The sequence below is a fragment of the Lissotriton vulgaris genome, chromosome 2_1 (assembly GCF_964263255.1).
Source record: "Lissotriton vulgaris chromosome 2_1, aLisVul1.2, whole genome shotgun sequence".
Lineage (NCBI taxonomy): Eukaryota > Metazoa > Chordata > Amphibia > Caudata > Salamandridae > Lissotriton > Lissotriton vulgaris.
This window is the reverse complement of record NC_141687.1, coordinates 1,190,849,470-1,190,866,378: the sequence shown is the minus strand read 5'-3', so window position 1 is coordinate 1,190,866,378 and position 16,909 is coordinate 1,190,849,470. Positions and strand designations below refer to the sequence as shown.

At 46.5% G+C, this 16,909-nt stretch overlaps 1 protein-coding gene across 2 annotated transcripts in view; it reads left to right on the top strand.

Moving 5' to 3' along the window:
• The window catches only part of PRDM10 (PR/SET domain 10), a 1,138,198-nt gene that overhangs the window by 238,080 nt on the left and 883,209 nt on the right, over window positions 1–16,909 (top strand). For both annotated transcript variants that reach the window (XM_086956905.1, XM_086956904.1), the window contains exon 7: window positions 15,535–15,776. In XM_086956905.1, the coding sequence (XP_086813031.1) occupies window positions 15,535–15,776 (242 nt within the window). The remainder of the gene's footprint in view (window positions 1–15,534; window positions 15,777–16,909) is intronic.

Sequence of the window (16,909 nt, the reverse complement as noted above, 5' to 3'; positions counted from 1 at the left end):
TCCCTGAATGGCTTCTTGCTTGTTATGTTGAGGATGAAGTGTTCCTGCCTGTATGGAGTATCCTAAATATTCTATATGATCTGTGCCTAGGGTTGTTTTCTTGGGATTCATAGTTAAATTGGCCTGGTGACGGGAGAAGATATTCTTTTTTTAAATTTTTTTTAAAGACTTTGTTTTTCAAGTTTCAGAGTAATACACGATGTATGAAATTGAACAATGTCACCATGATACAATAACCAGTCATCACCAAGGTGCTTCACTAGTAATTTCCTGTGCTCATTATGTCAACCGTGTAGCACATAATGGAGGTTCATATAAATGTCTCCACCGCCCTCCCAGAAAAGGTTATGGTACCAAGCAGTAACTAACATATGTTCCACATTTATCCATAGGTTAAAGATCTTATTTGATTCATTCACCACAATAAAACTCACTAATCAACAGATAGGTCATCCTCTGTGTCCACATTATCCTATGATTGGAGATAATGCTGCAACGGTCCCCAAATATCCTTGGGTTTTCAGGCCAGCGGCAGTAGCTCTGCATAGGTAGTGTGCTGTTCCTGACAATAGAGCAGGTCTGCTATCCACTCCTTAAATTTCGGGGCACGACCCCTACCCTATCTACAGGCCACTCTGCGTTTGGCCAATAGTAAGGAAAGAGCAACAAATTTTCTATACTGTGTAGGTATCTGTGCCGTATACCCCAGCAATGCCAACAGTGGATCCATTTCCAAGACCTGGTCTGTCATTGTCCCCAAGGCTGCTAAGACCTGTTCCCAATAGTCCTGCAGAGGCTGACACTCCCATGCCAAGTGAAGAAATTCCGCCCCCGCTTGCCTGCATCGCAGGCATCTATCATTATCTGCCATTTTAAGCCGTAATTTCTTTGCTGGTGTGTAGTATAACCTATGCAGGTACTTATAATGTATAACTCGCAGCCTGCAGCTAGATGAAATTTGCGCCGTCTGCATACAACAGTATCGCCATTGCTCATCAGTGATCTCTCGTTCCAACTCTTCACCCCAATGCTGTCTGGATTTAAGCTCCAGTCCTGTTCTATTTGTACGGATGCTAGTGTAGAGTCTTGACACAAGGTGCTTCCCATCTGTGGAACCCAGCATATTGTGTAGGGGGGGGAAGGCATGTCGGTTCTCCCCGGAAATCAGAGAGAATTGATCTCAGCCCTTGTCTAAGCCGAAGATATAGGAATGTATCTAAAGGCGTAGGTTGTATCCCCGACAAGAGATGGTCTAGGGATCGAAACACCCTATCATGAAAGAGATCTCCCCCGGTGGCCACTTGTGTGCGCGCGCACACGTTTTGGAAGCCTGTCTCGTGTAGTAACAATAGCTCAGGATGATAGGACAATGAGAGCTGGGGGGAATAAAGGAAGGGCTCATCTAGCAAAGTAGCAATCCTAAGCCAGGCATCCACTGTTCCGGTAACAGTCGTGGGTAGCGTTGTTCGCGTACTAGCAGGCCCATACAGCATGCCAGTTAATGGTATTGGGACAGCAAGCCAGTCCTCCACCGCCATCTGCAGAATGTAGCAAGTAGGGTAGATCCAGTAATAGGCAAAGTGCGCCCGCGCACTTAAAAAATAAATTTCTAAATCCGGAAACCCGCCTTGATCATAAGGCCTTGTTATCGTTGACCAGCTAAGTCTTGCTTGTTTCCCTCCCCATAAAAGCCGAAGCAGTTCAGTGAGCAGTGTTTTAAAGAAGAAACGCCCCGGGTCATAGGGGACATTAAGAAATAAGTAAAGAAATTGGGGAAGTACAACCATCTTAATAAGGGAGGCCCTCCCTGTGAGCGATAGGGGCAGTGATATCCATCGAGTGACATTGGCGTTAAGGCGTGTAATGTCCGTACCGTAATTGGCACGAATAGTTTCATCTTTATCTTGGGCTACCTGTATTCCAAGATATCGCAGCTCCCATCCACACCATTCTATCGGGAAATCCAATGGGAATTGCGTACCCACCGAAGTAAGAGGTAAAACCTGTGACTTCCCCCAGTTAATGTTTATGCCCGACAACTGGCCAAATCTTATGAACTCACGCAAAATGGGGTTGATATTCTGTTGCGGATCTCGAATATAAAGGTTAATGTCATCCGCATATAGTGACACCAGAATTTGTCGTAGACAGCAACGAAATGCCTTGTCTTGATGCAGCTGCCGCAGCCTACAAGCCAGAGGCTCAACTGCTAAAGCAAACAGGAGCGGCGATAACGGACACCCTTTTCGAGTGCCCCTAGAGACCATAAGGGGTTGTGACACATGGCCATTGACCAGCACTCGGGCTACAGGTTGATGATACAGCAGCGCAATCCAGGAGAGGTATAACTCCGGAAACCCCATTCTGCGTAGCACTCCAGACAAATAGTCCCACTCCACTGAGTCGAACACTTTTGTTGCGTCTAAAAAAACTGCTGCAAGTGCCAACTCTGGCGCCACGGTTTGGAGCAAAGCAAAGAGGGTCCTAAGGTTATGGGAGGTGGCCCTACCAGGCACAAATCCTGATTGATTGGGTTTTACCAGCTTATCAAGTATAAGGGACAATCTAGTAGCCAACACTGTCGCCAGTATTTTAGTATCACAGTTCATCAGTGACAATGGCCTATAGGAGTCACAAGCCTCTGGTGGTTTTCCCGGTTTCAATAATGATGTAACTATCGCCTCCCTCATTGATGTAGGGAGTATTCCTACCTCTAGGGAATCTTCATAAATTTCCTTCAATACCGGCTCCATGATGTCAATATAGGCTTTGTAGAATTCAGCCGGGATACCGTCTGAACCCGGCGCCTTCCCATTCTAAAGTTGCATTATAGCTTCCCTTATTTCATCCAATTCAAAGGGGATGCTAAGGAACTTTTTTTGCGTATTCCCTAGCCAACCCAATGCAACATCTTTCGTGAAGTCCTCTAGGTCCATGGTACTCCCTCTCTGAGATGTGTAGAGCATTGTGTAGTGTTTGACAAATGTCTCCAGTATTTGTAGCGAATCTCTATATGTCACTCCCCCCGGTTCTTGTATTTTCAGCACATGATTGTTGAATCAGGGCCCCTCACTAGTGCAGCCAGCACCTTCCCTGGCCTGTCTCCCTCCCCATATTTACGTGCTATCCAATACTTCCCCCTAAACTTCACCTCTCTGTGCGCAGCTTCTTCATATTCAGTTAAGAGTGCACAAAACTCATTTTGTATCTGCCCCACTACCCCCGGCTCCATTCTCTTCTCCAACCCCTTCAGCTTGTGTTCCAACTTACATAATGTATTCTGAATATCCCTCAACACCCCAAAGCTTTTAGCCATACATTGACCCCGTATTGTCACTTTAAACGCCTCCTATATCATCTCTACGCTATCCACCGAACCTTAGTTCCAAACAAAGAAGTCTCTGATCTCCTCACCCAATTCTGCCCTAAAAACCGGGTCCAGTAGTGCCGTAGACTGGAGTCGCCAACTCGGTCGGGGTCTCTCATATCCCGGTAGAGACAGTGAGACCATAACCGGACAATGATCAAAGAATGTACGGGCCAAATGTGTCACATTCCCAATGGATGGTCCAAGGCCCTTGTGACCAGACAATAGTCTATGCGCGCCCAGGTGTCCCCCCCCCCCTAGATAACGTGAGTAGACCCGATTGGAAGTATCTTACCCCACAAGTCAGTAAAAAATTCTGGGCAGTCTGAGTTAGGGCCATAACAGTTGGCAATCGTTACGGTATCTCTACCCAACCTCCCCCAGAGGATAACGTATCTGCCCTGTGAATCTCCCATCTCCCCCGTCTTTTCAAAACGGGTCGATTTACTGTAAATTATTGCCGTACCCTGGGCGGAGGAAGAATAGGAGGCAGACGCCCTATGGCCCGCCCACCGACTAGCAAATGAATTCACCCTTTGTGGCGCATTGTGGGTTTCCTGTAATAGTGCTATATGAATCTGCTGCCTATCAAGATAGGCCAGTACCTGCTTCCTCTTCCTCAGATCCCCAAGGCCCGCACATTCCATGAGATTACTCTAAGAGTGTTATCCTCCACCGTAGCCATCAAGCAGCGAGGTTATCCCCTGGTCAACTAGTAGCACACGCAAATGCCCTCTGAGGCAAACATTTAGTTAAGCATAAATATCTCCAGTGACTATTATTTTAGTATCATCGTCACAACAAACTCCCTCCCCCATCCATCCCCCTCCCACTGAAGCATCCCAATCATGCCAGTAGTGCAGAACCCACCCCCTCCCATTTCCCCAACTCCTTCTCAGGTAGGCCAACAGGGCCCTGCATGTCCTCCCCAAACCTGACGGGGAAGACACCCGAGAAATATCATTAAGGTAGCAACGAAAGCGTGGTACTCCCTGGTGGGGAATGCAGCTAGGTAGCCCACAGACACCCACAATGTCTAGTGAGTGGATGCGCTGATTACCTCAACCCACCATTCGCTCATCATAAAGACACAGTATGTCCAAAGACATTGCAACTGAACCAAGGTCCAAGCGCCTTAGTCCTCTTCCAGGTCCCGTGACTCAGGAGAGTCTGCCTGGTCCCGCTGCGGACGCTGTTGCTTCTTGAGGTGCTTCAAGTAATCCCCTACTTGTTGCGGATCGGTAAACAATTTTTGTACCCCCTGGTGGGTAACACGAAGATGAGCTGGGTATAGTAAAGCATAGTCTATCTGTGCCTGCCTGAGCTTTTGTTTCACTCCAAGGAATTTTCGGCGTTCCTCTTGAACATGCATCGTAAAGTCCGGGTACATTGTGAATGAGACACCCTCATATGTTAGCTGTTTTTTCTCTCTGGCTATCCGTAAAGCAACATCTCTGTCCCAGTAATTTAATAGGCGAGCAATTATAGGACTGGGGGGCTCCAGGAGGGGGCCGCACCCCCAGGGAGCGATGCGCCCTTTTCACCACAAATTGAGGAGATAACAAGTTGGTTCCCACCACATCTTTGAGCAGCTTCTCAATATAGTCCTCCATGCGTCCCGTAGCTGTACTCTCTGGAATTCCAAGGACGCGGATGTTGTTTCTAAGACTGCGGGCTTCAATGTCCTCATTCTTTGCCGCTATGATTTTAAGCAGTCTGTCCATTTGCGTCGTCGCCTTTGTGAGCTGAGCCGTGGTATCCTCCACATCAGAGATCCGTTGTTCCGTCTCCTTAAGACGCTTCTCATGTCCCTCTATCGTGTGTACTATGGCATTCATGTGGGTAGAAACCATGTCGATCTTGTCTGCCATTGTCGCAAACTCCTGCTGTACTTCCGTGAGAAGCGGCTTGAGATCATCACTCGATGTTGGTAGAGTATCTTGCTGGGAGGCCTCCGCTCCAGCTTCCTCCACTGAGTCGTGCTGTTTAGTAGCCTTTTAAGCCTCAAATGTGAGCTTCGAGTGGCGAGCACCCGCCTGCCCCATCTTGAGTCTGGGCTCGGCTACCCTTCCTACAGATCTGGTTCTCCAATCCGTCTGTCACAAGACTCAAAGCAATTCCCCCACTGTTAGGCCGGGCCAGATGCCCAACAATTCCCGTGGCGAGGATGTCCGATACTGCAACTCCGCACACCCCTCCGGTAACAGCTATTTACAGCTTCACTGCGATATAAGTGCTCAGTGGTCCTGGATCCTCCCTGCCTGGTACCCCTCCCTCGTGGTCTAATGCTCCATACTTTCCACCAGTAGTGGGTAACTCTGCCTCTTGGCGGCCTTGCCAAATCTCAGCGTCCTTGCTGATTAGCGTGTGTTCCTGACAGAGACCCCCTCCGCAATGCCTTTAGGGAATGAAGCTACCGGCTACCATCAGCCCCCATTCAACAGTATCATCCAATTAATGCCAAGTCACGTAGTCCCATACTCCTAGGGGGCCGCTAGCGCGCGCAGCTCTCTGGCCCCTCTCTCCCGGGGCAACTCACCCCCAGCGTTGCTCACCTCCAATCCTCAAGATACCGTCCGAATTCTCTCAATGCCAGGGCCCGGCACTTGCTGCACCTCCAGCCGCTGTGCCTCTGTCAGCGCCCCACGCCGGCAGCGTAATGCTTTGCTCCCACCGGCGCCCCATAGGCAGGGGAAAAATGGCAGCGTCCTAGCAGCCCATCCACCGTCATTTCCTACTGCCATGCACTGGGTCCTTGCGATTTGTACAGGATCGTACCTGGCTTCCCGGACTCACGCTGGCTCCACAGACAGATATTACAGGCGGCTGCAGAGAGCCGCGCAGTCGGCGCGGAAAGCAGGAGCCGCCACAATTACGGGCTGCAGTGGTCCCCTCTCAAATGGCAGCTCCTCCCTCGCCGTGGATGACCAGAACTTCATTCCCACCTCTCCGGGGCCTGCTCCATACCGCAGGTTACTGAAGGCATCTACCAGCAAATCTGCACTCTGCTGATAGCGGCAGCTATCCGTCTCTGCATCAGCCGCTTTGTCAGATCTTTGCTCTCTCCGACCCTCCGGCCCAGTCGCCTCGTGGTGAGCCGGGGCCTCGCGTGCCTGGGCATGCCGCCCAGCAGTTCCAGGAGCAGTGGACAGGTATCTTGCACTCCACTAAATCCGCTCTCCAGTTGACAGCCGCTCCTCCCGCAGCTCCGTTATTTGCACTGCTGAACACCCAGGGGTAGTAGGACTCACTCCCCACTAGTTGTCAGGCTACAGGTGGGCAAAGAGTAGGATAATTGCAGGATTTTTCAGCCGGTCAGCGGGAGCCTCACCTCTCGGCGGCCATTCCACTCGTGCGCCACCTAGCGCCCTCCGAGGAGAAGATATTCTGTAAATGTTGTTTGTGTGTCTCCCAGTCCGAGCTATATACAACTATGTCGTCAAGATAGGCTACCGCATATTGTTGATGAGGTCGTAATATCACATCCATCAACCTTTGAAAGGTAGCTGGGGCACCATGTAGGCCAAATGGCATTACTTTAAAATGATACAACCCCGAGAGTGTGTAAAAGGCTGTTTTCTCCCTATCTACCGGGTTAGGAGGTATCTGCCAATATCTCTTCGTGAGATCATTGGTGGACATTACCTGTGCTCCCCACAGTCTCTCAATTAACTCATCCACTCTGGGCAAGGAATAATTGTCAAATTTCGAATGGGCATTTTATTGGCGAAAGTCAATACAGAATATAAGGCTTCCATCCCGTTTGGGTACTAACATTACTGGGGAGCACCAAATGCTTTGGGAGGGCTCAATGATCCCAGTTTGTAACATTGCGTCTATTTCCTGCTCTACAGCTTGTCTTCTGGCTGCTGGAATACGATAGGGTCTCAATTTGATCACCTTTACAGGTTCTGTCTTAATAGTGTGTGTGAACAGAGAAGATTTCCAGGGGTGCTAGAACTTAGCCCTGGGATTCGGTCTAGTAGGTCATACAATTGACCTTTTTGGTCTGAGGTGAGAACATTTCCCATGTGGGGTTTTTCTTCTGTGGTCTCTCGAAAACGTTGGATTAGGATCTCCATGCGCTTGTTGAGGGTAACATGATTAATACACACCGGTGCATCTCCATTATGTGTAGCTGAATCTTCCTATCTCTTTAGGACATTGAAAAGGAATATTTGTCCCCTAGACCCTGTTCGTGGAAATGCTATCTGTATGTAACCGGTGTAACTTTCTCCAACACCTGATAAGGACTTTGCTAGGTTGCTAATAACTTCTTATCTGAGGATGGGGGAAGTAGCAATACTTTGTCGTTGTCTGTCAGTTCCCTCAAACTGGTACCTTTGTCGAAAAGGCTGTCTGTTTTTTCTGGGCCTTTTCCTAGTTCTGATGGACTTCCTCCCACAGGTTATATAGGATAGTTTTTAGGGAAGTAGTGTACCCTAACAATGGTTTCCCTTCATCCTCCTCCTCAGTCCACTGCTCCGCTGCCATATCTAAAAGTGTACTAGGTCGTCGTCAAAATAGTAACTCAAAAGGACTGAACCCCGTAGACTTTTGTTAATGGGTCCTGATCGCAAACAACACTAGGGGAAGCTTCCAGTTCCAGTCTTTTACTGCTTCATTTATAGATTTCCTGAAGATGGTTTTTAAGGTCCAGTTGTATCTCTCCACCAAACCGTCGATTTGTGGATGATAGACCGCCGTTTGTATCTGTCGTACCCCTAGCAAAGTGCAGATTTCCTTCGTTAACCTGACATGAAAGGGGTTCCCTGATCAGTCAGTATTTCCAATGGAAAACAAACTCTTGAGAAAAAAGAGATCATTGCTTGAGCTACTGAGGCCTTGGTCATACTTGTCAGAGGTATTGCTTCAGGGTAGCGCGTAGCATAGTCTACTAGTACCAGTATATATTGATGTCGTCGGGTAGAGAAATGTAATGGTCCTACCAAATCCATCCCTACTCGTTTGAAGGGAACATCAATTATAGGTAATAGCTGTAAGGGAGATATTCTCTCTGTGGAGGGATTCACCAACTGACATCTAGGACAGGCTGCGTAAAATTTAGCTACCTCCTTATATATACCGGGCCAGTAGAATCTTTCTAACATATACTTGAGAGTACGTTCCTGTTCAAAGTGACCGCCCCCAGCTTGACTGTGTGCTATGTGCAATACCTGTTCTTGAAAAGCTAGAAGTATCAAAATCTGTTCGACCCGGTGGGGAGGTACGCCACTGAGTCTGCACAGAAGACCTTTTCGTACACAAAAGTATGGTCCTACCTTATCTGGGTCTTCCTCCTGGGCTTGAGTCTATGCCTGGGCCAACGTGCTGTCGTCCCTCTGTGATGTTCTAAAATTCCTCTTCAGGGGAGACTTGGATTTGTGCCTCATCTGAAACCTGATTGAGAGATATTAATTCTTGGGTCACGATTGTATAGTGACATCCTGTGTCTAATAGTGCATCCACAGACCGACCATTAAGTCGGATGGTGGTTTTGTATCGCCCTGGGGTTTCTCAGGTGGCTAACACCCAAGCTCTGGACCATCCCACCTCCATGGGTTCTACTCCGTCTCCCTTTATTGGGCATTTCCTGGCAATGTGTCCCCACTCTGAACACCTGAAATACTGGGGACCCATTTGGGTTGGCATGGGATATGTAAAGGTGGTTTACTTGCACTCCTATTTCCGCCTGGAGTTTTCTGTTCCACTGTCTTAGGGTAGGTTCTTGGGGTAGGAAAGGAGTTTTTCAGGGGTGGTACTCTAAATTCCAGGGATCTATGATAGGTGCATGCTAACTCAACGGCTGTCTGTACTGTTAAGTTGGGATGTTGTTTTATCCAGGACCTTGTATTACCAGGTAAAGCTTCTAAGTATTGTTCCAGTTAGACCTTGGCAATGACCTCTTCCCTGGGAGCTGTACTAGGATGTAACCACCTTCCACTAAATCCCTGATGCGATAATAGAGAGCCCAAGGATTATCCCGTGTATCCCATTTCTCTTTTTGAAACTTAGCTCTGTAATATTCTGTATCATGTCCCAGTCTTTCCAGGATTGTCTTCTTAATTTCAGGATAGGGAGTGATTTCTGGGGGTTGGCAACTTGATACGCTGCCTGTAACTCGCCTGACAGGAGAGGTTCAATATATTGGCCCCATCTTTCCGAAGGCCAAGTAGCAGTTGTTGCTACTCTTTCAAAATGTACAAAGAAATAGTCAGGGTAAACTCCTTCCTGAAACTTCTGTAACACTGAGCTAGGAACATTAGGATGTACCCTGGCGGTTGAAATAGCGTCCATCAACCGCAAAAGGGCTGTGTCCTGCACTTGTTGATTGGTTGTCAGCAGGGTGGCTTGTTCTTTAAGAGCGGACTGAAAAGACTCTCTCTCTTTCTGGGCATTCTGGTTCTGCTGATTTAGAACTAGCTGTAGATGCCTTTGGCCTTCTGCCAACTGAGTGACCATAGCCTCCATGGTAATGGGTTGAGTCATGATGAGTCTTTAATGACCGGTGATCCCACTTCTGACACCACTTGTGGTTACTCAGGTCATGTATGACTCTCAGACTGTGTGTATCTGCATTGTTTTATTAAAGTAAAGTAGCAGAGTTCAAGTAAGTATGATACGGAATAAGGGGATGGGGAAAGGAAAAAGAGTACTCTCAGCTGGGTCTTTAACAGTGTCTTTAGCAGGGTCAGTTTCACTGGGCCCTTCCAGGAGAACTCCTTAGTCTCAGGCTCCTGGTTCCTGGTGTCCTGGTTCTTGGCCCTCCCAGAAGAAGAGAAGAGGTGGTTTAAGTCCCTCAAAATAAACAGACAGGGAAAAGGTCAGGTGCCTCTATGGCTAGCATAATCTAAGGGTCAACCGTCACCTTCACCCAGGGTGCTTTCACTTCAGTGTTGCAGACTCTTTACCAAGAGTAGCAATCGCTTACTTTAGTGCCTTGTTTCGCCCACACCTCCGCTTTGCTCTGTGTCTATGCACATGCATATAAAGTGCCCTCAAAACTCTAGTGGTGCCCTTTCCTCTACCTTCCTAGGGAAAAGAGGTTAAGAAATGGTACTTGCCTTAAGCCAAGTCCCTCCTGGGTCGTGGCTGGGGGAGTCACACTGCCCTGCTCTCCTTCTCGCCGTTTTGACTCGAGCGTAGTGCCTCCAGGCGCTGTCCTGCTGCTCTCCGCTGACCTGCTCTCCTCGCAGCTCCTGCTCCGGTCCTCGCAGCCTCCTGTGTCCTCTGGTCTTGACTGTAGCCGTTCCTCCGTATTCTTCCTCGTTCCTGCCTCCTCGTGGTCCTCGGCGTCTTCCTCCTTTTCTCCTCTCTCCCGGCTGTGTCTATCCGCCCTTCCACACCGCGTTGCTTCCATTGTTGAAGCTGGAACGCTGACCCCCTCTTCCGGATGTCCTACTCCCGCTGCCATGTTGGACATCCCGCCGGCGGACACAGCAGGATTACACAATCCAACTGCTTTATGACTTGGGATTCACAGTAAACCTCACCAAATCCCACCTCCAACCGTCCAGCATACAACAATATTCAGGGGCTACACTAGACACTTCAAAAGCTCTAACATACCTCAACCCAGTCAGGATAAGCACCATACAAGGTCTAATAGCAAAATGTAAGCCTCAGCACTCACTACCATTGCGAGTGTTCATGCAGCTAATCCGGATGATGGCCTCTTGCATTCTGATCTTTCCTTATGCAAGACTCCAAATGCGTCCCTTACAGGAGTGTTTGACACATCAGTGGAACCAGGCTCACGGTCAGCTAACAGATCTGGTGTTGGTAGACGACCGTACCCATCGCTCTCTGCAGTGGTGGAACACACAAAACCTTTCCAAAGGGCGGCCTTTTCTTGACCCGGTTCCAGAAATAGTGCTAACAGGAGATGCTTCGCTCACCGGCTGGGGAGGTCATCTTCAAACCCATACCATTCAGGGCATATGGACTCCTCAACAAAAACAATTCCACATAAATTACCTGTAATTGTTGGCAATCTTCCTAGCGTTAAAATGTTTTCAACTCCACCTCATAAGCAAAGCTGTCCTGATCCACACAGACGACATGACAGCAATGTATTACATACAAAAACAGGGTGGGGGACACTCTGCAGCTTTCACATGTAGCGCAAAGTATATGGAGATGGGCCATTCCTCAAAACATATATCTTCTTACAAAGCACCTTCCAGGAGCACACAATCAGATTGCAGATCTACTCAGTCGTCAAAGACAGCAGATCCTCGAATAGAAACTTCATCCTCGAGTTCTGCTTCCATTCTTTCAAATGTGGCTCCACCCAGAAATAGACCTGTTTATCACACACCAAAACGCAAAATGCCCAAGCTTCTCATCCAGGTATCCACACCCATTGTCCAAAGGCAATGCGCTATGGATGAACTAGTCAAGCAAATTTGCTTACGCTTTTCAGCCTCTCCGGCTCTTTCCATTAGTGGTTCGGAAGCTCAAACAGCATTCCCTCACAACGATCCTGATTGCTCCAACATGGGCCCGACAGCCATGGTGCACAACCCTCTTGGAACTATCAGTAATTTCTCATCAACAGCTACGCCTCTCACCCAGCCTCTCACTCAGAACCATGGAGAGATAAGGCATCCAGATCCCAGTCAACTCAACCTTGCGATCTGGCACCTGAAATCTTGGAGTTTGGCAACGTTAATCTTCCGCCAGACTGCATGAACATCATTAAAGAGGCTAGACGTCCTACCACTAGAGCTTGCTATGCCGCAAAGTGGAAAAGATTTGTCATTTATTGTACAAATAACAAAATCAACCCACTAGATGCTTCTACTCAAAACATCATCTGTTACCTTTTGCATCTACAACAATGTAACCTAGAGTATACATCTATTAAACCACATCTTGCTGCAATAGCAGCCTATCTCCAAAACAGACAACACTTGTCTTTGTTTAGGGTACCAGCTATCAAGGCATTTATGGAAGGACTTAAAAGAATAATCCCACCTAGAGTTTTACCCTCTCCAGTATGGAACTTAAATGTGGTACTTAGCAGACTCATGGGTCCCCCATTTGAACCCCTGTGTAAATGCAAATTACAATTTCTCACCTGGAAAGAAGCTTTTCTGGTTGCAATTACCTCTTTCAGAAGAGTCAGTGAACTCCAGGCATTAACCATACAAGAACCATTTCTCCAAATTCATCATAGCAAAGTTGATCTTCGGACTAACCCAAAATTTCTGAATAAGGTCGTGTCTGCTTTCCACCTTCACCAATCTGTAGAATTCCCAGTGTTTTTCCCTCTACCAGACTCAGTAGAAGAACGGGCACTTCACACGCTAGACGTAAAAAGAGCAATACTTTACTACATTGAAAGAACAAAATCCTTTAGAAAGACTAAACAACTTTTTGTTGCTTTCTCCCCAACTCATAAAGGCAATCCTATATCGAAAACAGGGATTGCAGGGTGGTTTGTTAAATGCATCCAAATATGCTATGCTAAAGCCAAATGCACCTTAACCATTCTGCCTAGAGCTCACTCCACACGTAAACTAGGGTCATCTATGGCATTCTTAGGGAACATTCCCCTAGATGACTTCTGCAAAGCAGCAACTTGGCCTACACTACACGCTCCCATAAAACACTATTGTGTAGATGTGCAAGCAAAACAACAAGCTAGTGTGGGCCAGGCTTTATTAAGAACTTTTTTTCAAACCACTGCAACAGATACAGGTAGCCACCGCTAAGGAGGTAACTGCTATGTATTCTATGCACAAGTATACGATCTACAGCTCATTTGTCTCGAACGGAAAATGCTACTTACCAGTATGCATCTGTTCTTGGCATGTAGAGCTGTAGATTTGTACACGCCCATCCTCCTCCCCGAATACCTCTATCTGTTCCAGTACTATCTTACTTAGATACATTACACATGGACATCCTTTTCTATTTCTTACTAACTCTATCATAACCCTCCATGGCAAAACAATCTGGATTTGATGCCCATGCGCACTATCGTCCTAAGGAGGAGTCACCTGCCTCCTGACTACAAAGACTTCTTCCAAGACAAAAACAAAGTGCAAATATCCGAGCACAACACCAGATGGCGATCTATGCACAAGTATTCGAATCTACAGCTCTACATGCCAAGAACAGATTCATACTGGTAAGTAGCATTTTCCTTTTATGTGCAGGGACTACTAGTCAGGCTTCAGGCTTTGGAAGAATATTATTGCTTGTGAAGTGCCTTCTTTGTACTTGTTTGTGTGATTCTTGCATGGTAGCTACAGTAGCCTTAACAGGGAAGGAGAACATGTTTCCATTGCATCTGTAGGGTCCTACCCACCCTTAGGAAGTTGAAGATAATCAGACATCAAGCATCCTTTTAGCAGGTTTGGCTTGTGTGGGGTGGTGGTGCACTTCAAAAGCGTATGCTACCATTGCTTGTTTCATCAGTACATCTATTGCTAATTAAATTGTTTGAAATAAAGGTGCTGGAAAGGGTGATGTGTTTTTTGTTGCTTGGTTATTAATCACAAATGAAGGACTTGTGGCTTTGGGATTAATTTACTGAGTAGTATCTTGCAGGATCTGTAGCACCATTAGATTTGTGTATGCAAGAGATCCAGTTAATGGAAATTACTACAATCCCCCATCATGGCATGTGACACAGATTTCTGAATTGTGTCCATGTTACCTTTGCTGAGTCTCTGGACCAGGTGTGAGAGATGGCTTTATTTTACGACCGAGATCCTCAATGTTGTCCTCAGTGTTGGAACACGTTGGTATATATTGAGACAGGTATCCTGGAAGGGCCTCTGGAAAGGATACGAAAGTGTAGAACATTTGAACGATGGAAGGAAGGAGGGGCACAGTACAGTTGCAGTTGCTGAGGGATGAGGCCTAGAAGGATGGAAGGTATGTGGAAAACAGCACGGGCATAGATGCAAGAAGAAGCTGGGATTGGAATTTCAGGTATATTGGGCTCTGCAAGTGTCCAGAGGAAGTGGTGGATGGACGCAGGGCAGGAAGAAAGGTGCAGAAGTAGGGGAAATGAGGAAACACCTAGCTGTCTCTTCACCACGGACAATTCCACTTCTTGGGGTCAGTATGATCCATGGGTAGGGGTGGGAGAAGGTTAATTGTCAAGGGGCCTTGCCAGGGCATTTTTCAGTGGTGTTAAGGGGTGAATCTGGAGACTAAACCGTACTCCGCACCACTCATCTACATAAAAAGGCTGTTTCATCCAAATTTTGGGCCCGATTCACAAAGTTAAACTTAGACTTGAAGTGCAAATTTAGACCTGAAGTGCAAACCTAGACTTCAAATCTAATGTTTAACTGCAGGTCTAATTTTACCTTTGTGAATCGGGCCCTTAGACTTCAGGTCTAAAGTTAGACTTCAGGTCTAAGTTTACCTTTGTGAATTGGCACAGTGTCTTTGGCTGCTAGTGATGTGGGACTGGCAGAGTACATGTCTTCATCCGTGGAGATATTCAAGAAAACGAGAACACACCTCTTCACGTTTGACAGTGTTGTTTAGTGGTGTAGTCCGAAGTCAATTGCATACGTGTTGCTGGTGCAATTTAGACTAATAACAATGATAAAAGTATAAATAATAGTAATAATAGTAATAATAACACCAGTAACCTTTTGCATACCATACCCTCCGAATTAAAACAACGTATCTCTGCCAGGATCTTTCTGCCTTCGAAAGCAAGAGCTCTTCCTCAACTGATTTTAGCCTGTAACCTGCAGATCTCAACAGATTTGTGCAGTGAGTTAATTAACCAAATAGGTTCTTGTAAACATAAGTGGTGGATCTAGCAAGCCTCATGTTATTTTGAATATTCAAATGAATATAAACGAAACGATCCATGATCTTTTTACAAGAATAGGGCTCAGCCTCTGAGCGGCCAGGGTGTTTTATTAGCCTGAGGGAGTGTGTGCTTGTACCGAGGGAACGCAAATATGCTTTCTATCTCTATAAAATGGATAAAGATCACTTTCTGTCTTTCTCATTCCAAACTCATTGTACCCATAACTTACATATGGGCTGTTTTTTTAATGTATGCAAGCAATGCTATGGGGGTGCATATCAGTGAATTCCTTCGGAAATATCGTGTTAACTACTCAAATGTACTCATAACACTTGTAGGACAACTTTGAGCCCTGTTTTTTTGCTCTTTCTTACAGGGTGTGAAGAGTGCAATAATGCCCATCCCTCCGTGTGCCCTAAACATGGCCCACTGCATCCCATCCCCAATCGCCCAGTGCTTACCCGGGCAAGAGCCAGCCTTCCACTGGTACTCTGCATCGACAGGTTCTTGGGTGGAGTTTACTCCAAGCGGCGCATTCCTAAACGCACCCAGTTCGGTCCGGTAGAAGGCCCCCTGGTTAAACGGACCGAACTGAAGGATAACTACATCCATTTAAAGGTATAGTGACGCAGTTTTGATGTACATAAGTGTCGGGTTGAGTGGGTCAGAATCCTGATTTCAGAAACATTACCATGCCATGCTACTATAATTCATAGAACATTAACAGTGGAGTGAATAAATGTGGAGAGGTAAATATGGCCAATTTACTGCAGGGGAGCAATGTCATTTGAGGCATGGCAATTGAGTTGGTTGTGGTGAAGGGATGCCAAGTGTCATTTGATTGATTGTTGAGGTGAAGGTTTTTTAACTTAGGTCAGAGTTATGGGAGCTGTGAAATGAAAAAGGTCAGCATAATAGCCACTTCTGCAGTTAAAAAGATGATGATGGAGCATTGAGGCCCTCGAAAAAGAATGAGAAGCATAGCAGGTCCAGTCACAAATAGATCGCTTTTTCACCAAGTCACCGAAGAGAAAAACAAACACACTTGTGTATATACAAATGCATGTCTTTTTTCTCGAGTAGTTCAGGCTTTTTTTGTCCCTCTGCTTCACGCCTCGTCCTCTACTGCTTTGGATGAAACAGACCTTACAATGATGTTACATGTTTCAGAACAGGGTGATTCTTCAGAAAAGGGGCGGTATAGCTCCTAATCTGATTTCTTTGCATTAGTTTTGGGTGGAGAGATCTGGTTTCGTTTATGAAATACACTCTTCCGAGTGCATATGGTAATGAAGGAAGTGCATCTTAGAAATTTAAAACGGGTTCATAAAAAAGCCTGTATAAAAACAGTTGTGTCGAACGAACCAGGAAGGATGTTGCCAAAGTAAAGTTTGCGGCACTTGAGCATGGAAAAGAATAAACCTTTTCCTTCAGAAATGTAAGGCGAAAGACCACACCTAAGGGTTTAAAAAATATTTTACAAATGTGTTAACGGCATTCACACCGATTTAATTTTCTGTACTGCTTCTGATTGCTCTGCACTCTCTTCTTAGCAAGAGGCCACAGCTTTCCGAGTCAAATGTCACACTCTCGTTGTTCTCACTCTCATTTTATGCAGCTCAGTATTATAATCACTGTTGTGAAAAACAATGCCATACAATGATGAATCGGGGGAGTGTGATAATTGTGCCGAGGACTGTCAAAGAAATTGACACGAGGCTTAACATGCCATTGTCTTTGTTTTCCTTTTA